This window comes from Manis javanica, chromosome 9 (genome assembly GCF_040802235.1).
Source record: "Manis javanica isolate MJ-LG chromosome 9, MJ_LKY, whole genome shotgun sequence".
NCBI classification, from domain to species: Eukaryota; Metazoa; Chordata; class Mammalia; order Pholidota; family Manidae; genus Manis; species Manis javanica.
Window position 1 is genome coordinate 28310456 of NC_133164.1, and position 15290 is coordinate 28325745.

General features: G+C 42.2%; 1 protein-coding gene across 1 annotated transcript; it reads left to right on the forward strand.

The window, feature by feature from the left end:
• Nucleotides 1–2144: 2144 nt before the first annotated feature.
• Nucleotides 2145–10168, forward strand: KCTD12 (potassium channel tetramerization domain containing 12). The gene has a single exon (XM_037010286.2). It carries the CDS (start codon nucleotides 4185–4187, stop codon nucleotides 5166–5168), a length of 984 nt encoding a protein of 327 aa, XP_036866181.1. The 5' UTR covers nucleotides 2145–4184; the 3' UTR covers nucleotides 5169–10168.
• The last annotated feature ends 5122 nt before the right edge of the window (nucleotides 10169–15290 follow it).

Sequence of the window (15290 nt, forward strand, 5' to 3'; positions counted from 1 at the left end):
GTTTGTTTCTCTAGTTATATGAAGTATAAAAATAACATAATAGAAATGGTGGGATTTCCTTCATTTTCTTGACCTAGTATTTTGGCAATGTCTCTCATGTAACATTCTCTCTCTCCCTTTTTAAGGTTAAATATTGGCATATCTTTTACCAAATCTTTATTAGGTCCATTTTATCCCCTGATTTACTTAAACTTAATGTCATTTATCTCTCTGTATCAATCCTTTTCTCCCTCTGAATCAAAGTCAGTGATTTTTAAAGCCTGCATACAGAAAAGATTCACACATTGGGAGGATGATAAATGAGCTAAACATTTGTTTGAGACAATCTCTGATTCTGTCTCTTCTCCCCTTGCAGCATTCATTTTAATGTTTTTGCCATTCACTTACTCATTCAGTATTATTGAGTAGACTTGTCAGGCACTATGATAGGCAGTGGAAAATCATGATTCTGACACTTGAATAGTGTTGTAGAGCTTACAGATCGTTTTCACAGAGTATATTAAATTTATTCAGTCCTCAAAGGTGCTCACTTCATTTCACCTGGTTCTTCCCCCCTTTTAATTTTATATTTATCTTAAGCTTCCTCTTTCCTTTCTCAGATCTTTGGTGTGCAGGATATTTGCTAAGTGCTTTGAGGGTGAGGTGGGGGAGAGGTAGAAACGAAGGTAGTAGCTAGGAAAAAGATAAAAATCAGATGAGAATGTAGATCTAGAAATGTTTCCCAGGCCCTACACATTGGGATAAAAGGACAGAGCATGGTCTCTTACTTAGGAGAGTACAAAGCATCACTTGAAAAGAAACAATCACTAGAACCCGGATTGAGACGAGACACAGGGCTAGTGGTTTCCCAAATCCTCCCTCACTCTGACAATTAAGCACATTTATACTGAAGAAGCTAAAGAGTTACCGACGTTTCCTTCCCACGAAACACTCAGACTCTTAATTCCCAGCATTAAAGTTCTCCAATTTTATTTCCCCTTGAATTTCATGAGACCAACCAATAGCAAGAGATAGAACATATACAATTAACCAGAAAGTTATTCCTTCAGTCTCACTTCACTTGTTTCATTCATTTATTATGTCTCCCACATAGACTCTAGACTTCTTTAAGGCAACACCAGTGGCTTCCTGCAATAGACCAGCTCTGGCAGATGATATGTTATGTCAAGTGGTGGAGAAGGGAAGTCGTATGTTGCTGTGAGTAGATTCTCCATATCTCACACTTGAGCTTGCCCTGATCTCTTCAAGGGTACTCATGGCAGGCAGATTCACAGGATACAACCAGATGATATGACAGACAAACTTGTGTGAGATGTACTGAGCTCATTCCTAACCCAGACAGCTTTAACTTGCTTTGTCCTCTGCTAGGAATGCTCTTCCTCCAGAACTTCCCATGGCTGTCTCTTTCTTATTACATGGTTCAAACATCACTTTCATGGAGAGGCCTTCCCAGCCAGTCTATATAAAGTAGTATCCCCCACTCAGTTTCTCTATATCATTTTAGTTTTGTTTCTCCATGGTACTTTCTCTACCTGAAATAGACTTATTTATCTACATATTTGTTATCTGTTTTCCTCACAAGGTTGTAAATTCCCAGAGGATAGAGATTATTTTTTAACACAGTGCCTGGAACCAAGTAGTCGGCACTTAATATATGATGGTAGAATAAAAGTATCTGCAATAGATATTTATTAAATATCTATTATATGCCAGTTCTCTTCTAGAAACTGGGGATGTAGTAATGACTCCAGCAGACCCAAATCGCTGGACTCTTGGAGTTTGCATTCTAATACAGGGAAACAGCAAACAAAGCAGCAAAGGGGACACTGAGTGGAACTGTGCCACATTAAATCATGGGATCCAGGGAAGGTCTTGCAGCAGAGACCATACAGTCTTGTCAGCCAAGGAAGGGACTTTGGTTTTAACTCTTTTGAGCAATGGGAAGTCATTGAGGGGCTTAGAGCAGAGTGACATGGTCTGACTTAGGTTGTAATAGGATCCCTCTTTTGTTCTGGTGATAAATGACTCAAGAGGGCAAAGGTGGAAGCAATGAGGAGACCACTATTAACGATCAAGGCAAGAGATGATGCATGGCTTGGCCCAGGGTGGTGGCAGGGAGATGGTGAAATATGTCCATGGTCTGGAAGTGTTTTGAAGGCAGAACTGACTGGGATTTGCTGACAAAATGAAAAAAGTAATGATACAAAAATACGTACAGAATTGCTACAAAGAAGGCTTTTCTGGGATTTATAGAAAAGAGACTTGTTTTGTCAGGCCAGTGACACTGATGTAATGACAGTAGCACCACAGCCTAGAAATTCAACTGGAACTTCGATCTTTAGTGTCATCTATTATTTATCCCAAACAACAAACAAAAAAAGAGTGGTCAAATATATTCAGTATCAAAATCTGAACTTGCAATTAAATGATCTGGTTTGGGGCTTGATCTTATTTTCAGTGCGCAGACATAAATGAGATAATTGTGCAGCAGACATAAACATTTCAAAGTAGAAATGACACTTATCCGTGAGGAGACTGTAAAGCTCCAGGGGTACTTACACAAAAGGGTAAACATTATTATCAGGAACAAAGATCTCGCCTGATTTATCCTGACTGACAGTTTGTGCTTCAAACTGATCTGACAACTGCTCAGACTTCTGACCCTTTGCTTACCCAGCTACATGGAAAGCACTTTGGAGCTCATTCAACCTTGCATTTTCCACTACATGGCTGGGGCAAACAGCTGGTGCACAACCTGGTGATATCTTAACATCCTTCACTCCCTTTAGTGTCCTCTTTCTGCAGAGCTCAGGAGCACTTTATTGTTTTATTTACCAAAGCCAGAGATCAGATAATCACTCACAAATAATGACACTTCCGAATGCGTTGGGCGTTGTCAGACAGGGCATGTGGAGGGAGCAATCGGAGGTACTACCCGCCTGGGAAGCCAGGGAGAGGCCTGGGGGAGGAGGAAGTCTCTCTGCAGTAAGGTGAATGTGGAGGAAGCAGGAGTTGGGGCGCCAAGTGCCATCTGGAAAGGGCCTTCAAAGGTACACACACCGAGAGGGACGAGAGGGACCCTGGAAAGGATTGAACGGAATGACCGAGGTGCGCCTGGGTCTTGAGAGATAAATGCGCAGGGACTGAAAGGTGGTTTTTCTACATTATGTCAGATGCGCAAACCCTCTGAGTTTTACGGTGCGATTCGCAGAGGGCTCGAAGAAGCTGGAGGCAGCGTTCCCCCCATCCCGCTGCCTGGCCTCGAAGGCGCCGCCCTCGGGCCACGCGCCGCCAAGTCACTCCTTCAGTTACCCCGAGGCTCCCGTGGCCCTTCAGCTCATTTCCTCCTATTCTGAGGTCTCGCACCTAACGAGTCTGCCTCTTTAGCAGAAAATAAACTATCACAGAGAGTTCTACGTTAGATACCGCGGTTAGCTTTCTGTTTTTATAGGGCTTTCTGGAGGCTACTCGTTAACGCAACGATTCGGGTTGCCTCCGGGCTGGAGAGGCCCCTTTGTCTCTTCAGAGTTTTGTCTTTCGAAAACTTTGGGCAACACGACGACCGAGTAGGGCAGCGCCCAGCTCCGGAGGCGGCCACGCACTTCCACGCCCCGGCGTGGGGAGCCGCCAATCTACGTCCTGCGGCCAGGGTCCCAGGGCGCCGGCCGTGGTTAGGAGGGGAGGGCGCAGGGCCGGACCCTCCGAAGGAGGCTCCTCTTCCGAGGGGGCCAGGCCCTGGCTGCCCCCGCTTCGGAAGAGGAAGAAAGTGGGGCGGAGGTGGGGGCCCGGGGAGCCAGGTCGCCCGGCGGCGCGCGAGCCGGGGTGGAGCCAGCAGCTGGCGCGGCGTCAGCGTTCAGGATGCGGATCAACCCCGCGCTCCACCGCCGCCCCTCCCGCCCGGGGAGCCGGGCTCGGCAGCCGCCCACGCCTCCCGCGCGCCGCGGCGCCCAAGCGGGCGGCTCTACTTAAGCGGCGCGCCGGCCGCGCTAGGCACTCGCCTGGAGCGCGCGGGCGAGGCGGGCGCAGCGCACCGGGGCTCTCCGGGCCGCAGAGCGGCGCGCTCGCACCGCGGCTCTCGGCGGCGGCCGGGGCGCAGGGCGAGCGAGCGTCCAAGGAAAGGCGGCTGCGGCTTCCGCTCGCGGCCCCGCTCCCTGTCCCCAGCCCGGCGCGGCCACCTCTTTGCCATGGCTCTGGCGGACAGCACACGTGGATTACCCAACGGGGGTGGCGGCGGCGGTGGCAGCGGCTCCTCCTCGTCCTCCGCGGAGCCGCCGCTCTTCCCAGACATTGTGGAGCTGAACGTGGGGGGCCAGGTGTATGTGACCCGGCGCTGCACGGTGGTGTCGGTGCCCGACTCGCTGCTCTGGCGCATGTTCACGCAGCAGCAGCCGCAGGAGCTGGCCCGGGATAGCAAAGGCCGCTTCTTTCTGGACCGAGACGGCTTCCTCTTCCGCTACATCCTGGATTACCTGCGGGACTTGCAGCTCGTGCTGCCCGACTACTTCCCTGAGCGCAGCCGGCTGCAGCGCGAGGCCGAGTACTTCGAGCTGCCTGAGCTCGTGCGCCGCCTCGGTGCGCCCCAGCAGCCCGGCCCGGGGCCGCCGCCGCCGCACTCGCGGCGCGGGGTGCAAAAGGAGGGCTCACTGGGCGATGAGCTGCTGCAGCTGGGCTACGCGGAGCCCGAACAGCAGGAGGGCGCCTCGGCCGGGGCGCCGTCGCCCACGCTGGAGCTGGCCAGCCGCAGCCCGTCCGGGGGCGCGGTGGGCCCGCTGCTCACGCCGTCCCAGTCGTTGGACGGCAGCCGGCGCTCGGGCTACATCACTATCGGCTACCGCGGCTCCTACACTATCGGGCGGGACGCGCAGGCGGACGCCAAGTTCCGGCGAGTGGCACGCATCACGGTGTGCGGCAAGACGTCGCTGGCCAAGGAGGTGTTCGGGGACACCCTGAACGAAAGCCGGGACCCCGACCGGCCTCCGGAGCGCTACACCTCGCGCTATTACCTCAAGTTCAACTTCCTGGAGCAGGCCTTCGACAAGCTGTCCGAGTCGGGCTTCCACATGGTGGCATGCAGTTCCACGGGCACCTGCGCCTTCGCCAGCAGCACTGACCAGAGCGAGGACAAGATCTGGACCAGCTACACCGAGTACGTCTTCTGCAGGGAGTGAGCCCCGCAGACCCCTCAGAGACTCCAGGGCATCCATTCCCCCACCTTCCTGCCTAGGAGAGGATTGTAGATCCACCCCACCCCTGTCTTCACCCCTGCCCTTCATTCTGCTGTGTCCCACCTCCGGTAGCTGGGCGAGACCCACTTACCCCCGACTTCAGAATCTGCAGCCGCAAATCCTCTCGGGTTCTTTTTCTTTTTTGGGCCCCACCAACCGAGAGATCCCAAATATATCCCCTCCACCCCGTGCTTCCTCTGTTCTGACCTCAAACTATCCCTCCCACGAATTGTCCTTCAGTCTGGATCTGGCAGGACAGTGTGGCCACAGAGTCACCAAGTACCTGAGAATGACTGAATTAAAAATCCGATTGGACCCTGTCCAGTGTGTGGAAGATTCCTGGAAATCTTCTTAAGCTCTTCTGATTCGTTTGCTGTTTAAGAAATCAGAATTGTAACACTGCCTGGGATAGTGTTTTAAAAGGCCATTACAGTCTTTTGACCCTCTTTAAAGGTAGGGTTTTAGAGGGCTGGGTGGAAGACTCTGGTCCTGGAATTAGGATCCCTTGAAGGCGGTTCAGTGACTGTAAATGAATAAAGTTTTGAAAAGTTAACGATAGAAGAATGTGGTGCTGACACTATGAAGGATCGGATCTTTTCCACGCAGAATTAAAGGTTTTCGCGTGTGGTTTAAATTTGTAGAAAGCTACCCTCCTGCCTGAGGAGGCACCCTTTCTCCTGGGCTCACCGCTAGAAGCCCTTGCTTAGACTGGTTGACATGACAGCCGTTTTTGGCCAGAGCGGAAAAGAGCGCTGCTGCTCCCAAGGACAAGACAGCCCAGGTCACCTGGCACTGTGGGAGGCCACCTGGCAGTGACTGTAAATGGAGCTCGGTAGTAATGCACGTCGTGGGTATTAGGAAAGCCTGACTTCTTACAGTGAATGGCAGTAGGACCTTAGCTCTTAAGACTTGGGGGATGGGGGGGAGGGAGGAAGTAGGGTAGGAGGGGTGGGAAGGGAGGAGCCGCCATACTCCGTTTATTATTTGAAAGTTAATAACTGTGTATCATCGTTTGAGTACATGCACATTAAAAAAATCGCATATAAAAACATGCAAAGCATTTTATAAAGATTAATAACAGATTTACTCCTAACTGGCAGTATACTGAGCTGTTCGAGTCCTATACGTAGAAGTTGCTGATACTTATATAACCTAACCAAAGAGTTACCCAGTAGGGTTTTAGTTTTCGAACTTTATTTCTTGTTAATTATAAATCCTGATTTTAAAATCTATTTACTTGAGCAAACTATGTTTGATTTTGGTTACTTAGACTTAGGATCTCTTATAAAAATCACTTTCTCCGCCCAGCCAATGTTGACTTCTGGGCAAACCTGGAAAATGCCACGTCTTTTCATGCAGATTGTTTGACATTAAGGTGGAATCTTCTGGAGGGATGGAGCTGCAGATATCTAGAAGCACCAAGGGCTGCTCATCTGTAGATAGCTGTAAAATGTAATATTTTTCAGTGATGGCAAAAAAGTACTTAAAAGTGAGTTGAGCAATAAAATGGTGTTTTAGTTAAATGCAAAAGAAACAGAGGAGACCTGGTTGCCTTATACCTTTACTCTAACATGGAATAAATTCCCACTTGATATCTTATCTACACGTAAGTGAAAGGAAATGCCTCCTTGTCTTTCATGCTGTGAGGCTCCTTTAGATTTCTGTGTTGATGGAGAAGCCTTTCCTTTTTGATTTGTTTCAGCATCTTTCTCTGAAGTAAGTTTTTAAGGATTTTGTAAGAGTTGTTTCCAGTGTTTAAATTAGTGCTATTTTTCCTTCTTTTTAAAAATGAATCTTGTACTGTATCTACTATGTCCATAATAGACGTTAAGAATTGGAACAATTTTATTCTTAGACTCATGTTATCCAATCTGTATATATCATATATAAACATTTTACACGAATCATTTAGTTTTTTAATTCATTTACTAATGCTATAAAATTTCTTGTATTTACCCTCAGTAACTTGCATCAGATGGTGTATATACTAAAGTAACCTGTTTTAATGAGTTTCTTATATCCTTGACTACAGGGAAATTGGGTTAGGAAAAACTACATAATATGAGACTGAGTTTTCTCCATCCTTTTTTGCTTGGTTATTAGTTGTATACTAACAATATGTCAATTGTCCACTTAAAACAAGGTGCCTGTATTGTTAACCTATTAATTCTTTTTAAAATGTTTCTTTACCTGGGAAAGAGTTTTGAAGTTTTTCACTGGGGTTACATTTTTGGAAAAGTAAAGTTAGCTTTATATACAAAAATTATAACGGTAAAGGAAATGAAGTAGAAATCCAGGAAGTTGTGTTTGCTTATATGTTGGGTGTATTCTCAGACTAGATAATGCATCAAAACTTAAATCTGTTTCAATCCTGAAATAATTTAGGAATGTCACTCGCTGGCCAAAAGAGTTTCACAGAGATTTCTCCTTTATTTTGTTAGATTGCTTAACAAAAAGCATATAACTGAGAATGAGAACATATTAGGACAGATTGAAACCACTGACAGATGGTAAGACTCTTGAGATTCTGACTTGTTAAATCTGTACAACTCCAGGAATCATGGGAATCTGCTAAAATCTGTCTCTGCCACTCATGTCTTAAATGAGTTTTATCTTGTAAAACTTTGAGTTGGAACTATTCCGCTTCTTTGTGTGTACATCTTATTCCTCCACACACTCTTGCTGCCCTGTTGATCCTCTACCCCTTTCATTATTTGACAGACTGGAAATTTAATGGTTAGAGACAGTAAACTGCCCCCTTTTTTTTAGGGATGACTGTCCCCTCTACAGTTGGCAGTCAGTACATGAAAATATTCTACTTTTAGCCCAAAGTAAAGGTTGGGTAGGAAACTCATTTTACATTGGGTACACAGCATAACTGAGGTTAGGTGACCTGGCCTGGGCACTTTTGGGTCCCTTCTCCACGTGCTTTGGGCCACGGAAGGATCTTTAACAGTTTACAAAGTGGGCTGGACTGTTGGTTGTCATCTGTGAACTTGATGGCATATTGTGGGTTCATTTGAGCAAACCTTCCAAAGACACCATTGGAATAACCTGGAAAGATGTCAGAAATTATTCAGATATAATTATGACCGCATTAACTTGACTCTCTAGCATGCATTTACATATGTAATGGCTTGATTACCATTTGGTTCATAAATGAGTGGCACAACTGAGTGGCATTAGATTTTAATAACAAGTTTAATTTTTAAGAAAGAATTGTTGAAAAAACAGGTACTGTGTTCAGTGCTTTTACACCAAGTGTTTGACAAGTTGTCTGATTTTTAATATGTGTAGACAACTATATTCTAATTTTTCAAATTATATGTTGTGGAAAATATTCCTTGAAGGTTTGAGACGTAAACATTTTTTTCCCCTTTCAATACTGCTTTCATTCTTGTGTTTATTAATTTGATTTTTGGCATTGATAGCAAAGTAGTAATTTGTGATACTAGCCAAAATTACCTTCTCTTTCAAACCAGATCTATATAGTCATGGGGCCTGTTGCTTCTCTGAGGAAATGCATAATCTGTGAGACTCAGACAAAATGGGCAACTGGCAATGTTCATAGCAGACTCCCAATTTTTATTGGAATTTTCCATGCAATGTTATTATTACATTGAAGCCATGTAAGGTGAAGCTGTGATAATTTTTTACATTTTAAATTATGGTAAATTCTAATCTAATATTTAAAACATTTTTGTATGCCACAGGAAAAATGCTCAATTAGAGTGAAGGCGTTTAGAAAAGTATTGACTGGAGGGGATGAATTCTTTAATTTCTTTTATAGTCTGAATCATAAATACTTTACTAAATGGACTTAAATTTCTAAAATAGTAAATAATATTTTTATTATAACCCTACCGGAGTAAATCCTTTGAAATTTTTTTTCCTTACTATATAACTCATTTAAAAACTAAATTAGTTTTCTTAGGTGACCTAAAACTGTCTCTTGAGAAGTAAATAAAATACTCTTGTGTTTCCAGTGGCTATAGTAACTGAGATAGGGTTACCTAGACCCAGAAACAAGTTACGTTGAAGTTAGTACCTTTTCTTTGTCACAGTTTTGGACAATAAAAATCCAAAAGCCTGAAGATTAAGATTCTCTGCTGGGACTCTGGAAACTTAGAAGAAATTCAACCAGAATATCTACATTAGAATATAATCTTGTGTGGTATAGAAAGGTGGACTAGTAACCAAGAATTCTTGTCACCTGAAGCATTTTATGATTTCCCTAGCTAAATTTTTTTTAAAAAATGTGTTTTGAAGTATGTGAACATCAATTGTAATGTAAACTATTATACAACTGTCTTTGTGACCTCATAGGCAGGTGAATTTTGCTATTACTATTGAATATAAATGATGACAATTCATTTATGACCAGTCAAACAACATTAGTGACATTTAATGACAAAAGGTTAAAATGTCCAACTGGATCTTAATTTTGAAGATGTAGATTATATGTTATCTACATTTTTCAGGGCATCTGAAAAACTCTTATCTGCTAAGTAATGTAAGATACCCATGGAGCTATCTGGGATTATGAAATTGTTGAAAATATTATATGCAAAGTATAACACAGCATTGAGACATTTTTTTCAAAATAGAAGGGGAAAGGGAAAAAAATCATTATATGATTATCAGACTTTTCTAGTGAAACAGAAAGCCAAAAGAAAAAAAAAAAAACCGTCCTGCTATATTAAAAAAAAGATTTTGGCTGATGAAGTCTTTTCAGACTTGCCCAAGTTTTAAGTGAGAATTAATTTCTTCAACCACCTAAATACTCTAGAGATTTTTATTCCCCCTGCTCACAACCAGTTGTATAACAGAAATACTCGATACTGTTTTCCTCCCTGTGTGTGAAGTAATGAATCATTGATTATGTGACTTGTTATATATTCTATTAAACACTAAAGAGTAAAACATTCACTCCTTTAATTATTCCTCTTGGCTCCTGGGTATGGATTGGCTCGAACACTGGTCTGATTTCCTTTAAGGGGTTCTGTAAATACTGGGAATGCTTCTCAAATTGTGTGGGGCAAATGGTGAGCACTGTGCCATTAGAACCCACTGTGTGACTGGCTGGATGGACCCGCAGTGACCAGGCTCTTTCCCCAGAGTGTATTTTTAACAATGCCTATTGGTCAGGGTTGTGTGGTCCTCAGTGTGGAGGCAAAGACCTTCACAAACATTTTCTTGGACCTCATCTTTGCTACATATGTGGATTGTTTTGAACATGGGGAAGAAGGTAGAGATGACCTGTCAAAGTTTGTAGGGAAAAGGAAATAGAAGCTGCGAGATAGGCCTTCTTTAAAAGTACAAATCATGGAGATAAAATCCTGAAGAGTGTTGGGAAAAGATACACTGTTTTTTACTTCCCTGAGTCACCTCCTGCTGTTGATGTTGCTTCTCTAAGAAGAAAGCACAGCGCCTCCCAGGCTGAGCAGGCTGGGCTGCTGGGTTAGGGCACAGGAAGCCAGGAGTCAGGCAGACCAAGGCCGGCTTCGCCCTTCCTCTTGCGTTTGCCCGTACTTCCTCTAGATACCTTTTGTTTTGTGTGGGCATGTACACAATTTAGTTTTTGAAAAGTTTATGTGGAGAAATTAAGGAATACCAGAGTATATATAATAAAAAGTAAACCTTCCTCCTCCAGGAACCCCTAGTTTTTTCCACGGTAGCCATTGGTATACTTTTACAGAGAATTTCTATGCATATATAAATAAATATAGTCCTTCCTGTTTTCTATTTAGTCGGAAACAGACCTGTTCTATGCCTTGCTCTGTTTCAGCCATGTATCCTACAACCCTTTCAATGCATGAGTGAACAGGTAGCAATGATCTACCTCATGTATTTGATAGCTACATGCTATTAGCAGGATAGGCCATTGTCTAGATGTGCTGTCATTTATTTTACCAGTCCTTTCTTTATGGGCATTTAAATTTCCATGCTTTTTGTTTCTACTCCCAAAAGTGCTGTATTGGATATCTTTTCTCATATATGCAAATATATGTAAGTGTTTTTGCCAAGTGATAGCAAAGAGATAAAATCACGTAGAGGTACTTTTTTCTTCTTTAGAGGCTATGCAAATAATAGGATTCACTGAGAGCTGTCAAGGGAGTGGGGATGGTGTAGTATGAAACCACTCCAGGATCATTAGGTAGACAAGTGTGAAGTTTCACGTGGCTTTCTTATTGAGGACAACATTCACTCTCTTTCCCCCTTTCTATTTCTGAAGGTTATTCTTCCATTTTTAATTCTAGGGATTTTTTTTTTTCATAAACAGTGGCCAACACTTGGTTTGTAGGAATGTAGCATAGGAAAAGGAGCCATAACATAGCTCCCCCAATGAGGCCCTTTGCGGGAGTTGGGAAAGGATGGGAAGCTAGAGAATAAATACAGGCCACCTTCCTAGAATATCAGTTTGACTAATGGAGATAAGTGTATGTGAGTTGGGGAATTAAGTCATTTAACTGGAAAGTGATTTACCAAGATCTGTTTTATTTTATGGAAAGAATGACAAGTTTATATTAATTTAAAAGACAAAACCCTAAACATTAAAGATACTCTGATCTTGTAGAATCTTAGGGATGAGTTCACCCTTTTCTGTCATTAAGAACTTGGTGGGAGAGGTGGTGATGGTGGGGTTGAGAGCATCTAATGGTAGACTCTGGGCTTGTTTCTTGATGGATAGTTGGGGGGAAATGATAGTCTCAAATTCTCTGCATTATTCTGGTCACATAAGCAGTTTCAAGGTCACTGCCCCTTTGGGGCCTGAATTGTACCTTTCTTTCCACTTACAGATCTCTTAAGAGTGACCTATGGGGCTAAGAAGAAAGGTTTTCATGGTCACTTTAGGATGTTAACTATTAACTTGGCTATTGCAATTTTCCTCCAGGTACGGCCATTGAGTATTCATTCACTCATTGATTCAAAATCCCTTGAGTACCTACTGTGCCCCAGACTGTGCCAATCTGATAGGGACACAGGAAATGAGCAAGCACTGAGGACTAGTAAGGGAGTTAAATAATGATAACTTGAAATAACTTGAAGGTGCAGTGCTAAGATAGTCTGAATAATTACTGTAGAAAGAAGGAGGCACCTAACTCATGCCTCAGGCTCCCTGGAGGAGGAGATGCCAGAACTGAGGCTTAAAGGTACATAAGAGGAAGGGAAGGGGCCTTGTAAACACGGGCCAGTTTAGTGAGGGAAAACCTGGAGAAACCAGAACCTCATGGAAACAAACAAGTGCCTCCCTGCCCCCCGAAAAAAAGACCAACCCAAAAAACCAACCATCTGACCAACCTAATTTATGTTGTGGTCTTCACCTTTGCTCAACCATGACATTTATTTACCCATATATAACAGGGGAAAAACATTTATTTCTTTATATTTGCCTCTGGGCTCAACACAGTGTCTACTACATAATAGATCATTAATAAAAGTTTGTTGAATAAAAGAATGAATGTTCATGTCAATTCATTCTTTTTTATGTATTAGGGAGAAAAATAGCTAACTTAAAATTTATCCTTTGCTTTTTTGGATAACACTACTGAGGATCAATAATCCCTCTTTATAACTGTTAATTTTATAAATAAATATATAAAAATGACTATCCTTCTTTCTGACTTGAAAATCACAGAGATTACAATGAGAACAACTGGGTGTTTTTTTCTGAATGGTTATTAGGTGGCAGCTGTTCCCAATCCAAAACGCTTGGCAATATTTCCACTACATGATGGAAGTCAAGTTCACTGACAGCTGTATTATAGGCTTTCCTCTGGGGCTATTACTTGGTACAAAGTTTTGAAAATCTTAACTGGAAAGTTTCGAGAGGTGCCTTTTAAGAGTTCTAAGAAAGGAATTTGACCTCCCCTAAACGCTGGAGTATACAATTCCAAATGTTCTTCTGCTAAGTTGTGGGTTTTTAAAATGACAGCTGCAAGGACTTTAAAAAAATAAATGATCTGTGCAGCGACCCTTTGACCTTACAATATAGGCATATTCTTTTTTTCTCTCTGCTCAGAGCCCATGTGTTCAAAGTTTAAGTTCTTTCCATGAGCTAATGCCAGAAACACAGCTATTAGGGCAAAGGTTTGCTGCTAGACTGTGAGTGTTACTTTTAAAATTCAAGTAAGAAACAACAATGCTATAAACTGAGCATTTCTATCCCCCTCAAATGCATGTGTTGAAATCCTAACCTTCAGTGTGATGGTATTTAGAGGTTGGGGCTTAAGGAAGTAATTAGGTCATAAGGGTGAAACCTTCAAAAAATGGAATTAGTGCCTTAGTGCCTTTATAAAAAAAACACCCAAATAGCAACCTTGTCTCTTCTTTTGTGAGGACACAAAGAGAAGCTGGCTTTCTATGAACAGGAAAGTGGACTTTCCTGAGACACCAAATCTGCCAGTGCCTTGATCTTGGACTTCCAGCCTCTAGAACTGTAAGAAATAAATGTTTGTTGTTTAAGCCACCCAATCTATGATATTTTTGTTAGAGCAGCCAAAAATATAACAAACAAGAGTGACTCTTCATTATATTTTTGCTGCATTTCTCCTCTGTGATGTACAGACTCCCTCCAGTGTCTTAGAAGAATTCTAAAAAAGTTTCATGTTAATATTGATCATCATGTAGTTTAAGTCTAGGTTTGAGTCACTTTGGGGGTAAGTAAAGCAAATCAGTACTTTTGTTTTAATTTCTGGATCCAGCAGGTGAAGAGTCTTTCAGGCTTGGATCCCTTGACATTTGTCTTTGACCCACTCGACTTTATGGAGCTAGACACAATTGATAAATCTACCAGTGACTTCCCAGGTAAGGGGATAATATTAACCTTCATTTAGCTACAGGAGATTAACCAGAGATGATTATTAGCCAAGAAAAAGCAGAGAGAAGGGAGTCACCTTCTCTTAAAAAAAGGTTGAAGTTAAAATTGCCACACATTGTAGTGAAGAGCTATGGGAAACTCACTCCTCTAATTGTGACATGCCATGTCCTTATAGGGAAATTTTAAAGTGAAGACTAGAGTTCTGTGAGGACTGTTGTTGGTGGTTCTGGAAGGACACTGACTTGGAGATAAGTGCTATAATTATTACCACCATCCATTTCGGTCTTTCTTTCTCAGAAAATGAGTGTCTGCAGTTCTAGTACAAAAAACAATGTAGAAATGTTTTCCTCAATCCAAAGTTTGGAGGTTTGTGATAGTTGAATAAGTATTTTATGTTCTGAAGAAGTTTCTGTAGTCTTTATGAGAGTTGTATAGTTAAAATAAACCTTATTAATTAACCTAGGACTATGGCAAGCAAAAATAAAACTTTATTAATAAAGCTTTATGGAACTTCTGTCTTCTTAGTAGTTTGTATCTATTAAACTAAAAATGGTTTAGTCTAAAAGATGAAGGCTTAAAAAATAAATAAACATGCCTTTGTCTTAATGCCCTTTAACCAATGTCCATCAGGTTGTTAAGTTAAGTGAAATGAACTATATTTGTTAAAAATAACTTTTGAATTTTGCAGATGCAAAAACATTCCTGTCTAGTCAACAACCCTGTACTCCTTGTACTGTTAGAAGCAACCAGAAGCTCTTTGCACATGTTAAGTTCCGCTGGGCTGTTGAAAAGGAAATGGTGAAAGGACTAGGTTAGTCAGACATTAGTAGTGGGAATTTATGAAGTATGACTATGAAAAGACAAGAAATATTTTTTTATATAAGAAAGTCAAAATAATAACCTATTTAATTCTGTCCTTCAAAATGATCATTTTGGTAGACTTTACATTTATTTCAGTAAAAGCTACAGGAAATCAACTTAAAATGATACCAGGTTACTAGCAGGGGGTAGGGGAGGGACTATCTGTTAAAAATTGCTGTTGTTGGAGAAGAAGAAAAAGTTCTGGGGATGGGTGGTGGTGATGGCTGCCCAGTGATGTGAATGCACTTAATGCCACAGAACTGTACACTTAAAAATGGCTAAATAGTAAATTTCATGTATGTATATTTTATCAAGAGAAAAATAATAAGGGTTTAATGAAGATAAGATGAAAAACATAGAAAATTATAAAGAGGATAAAAATT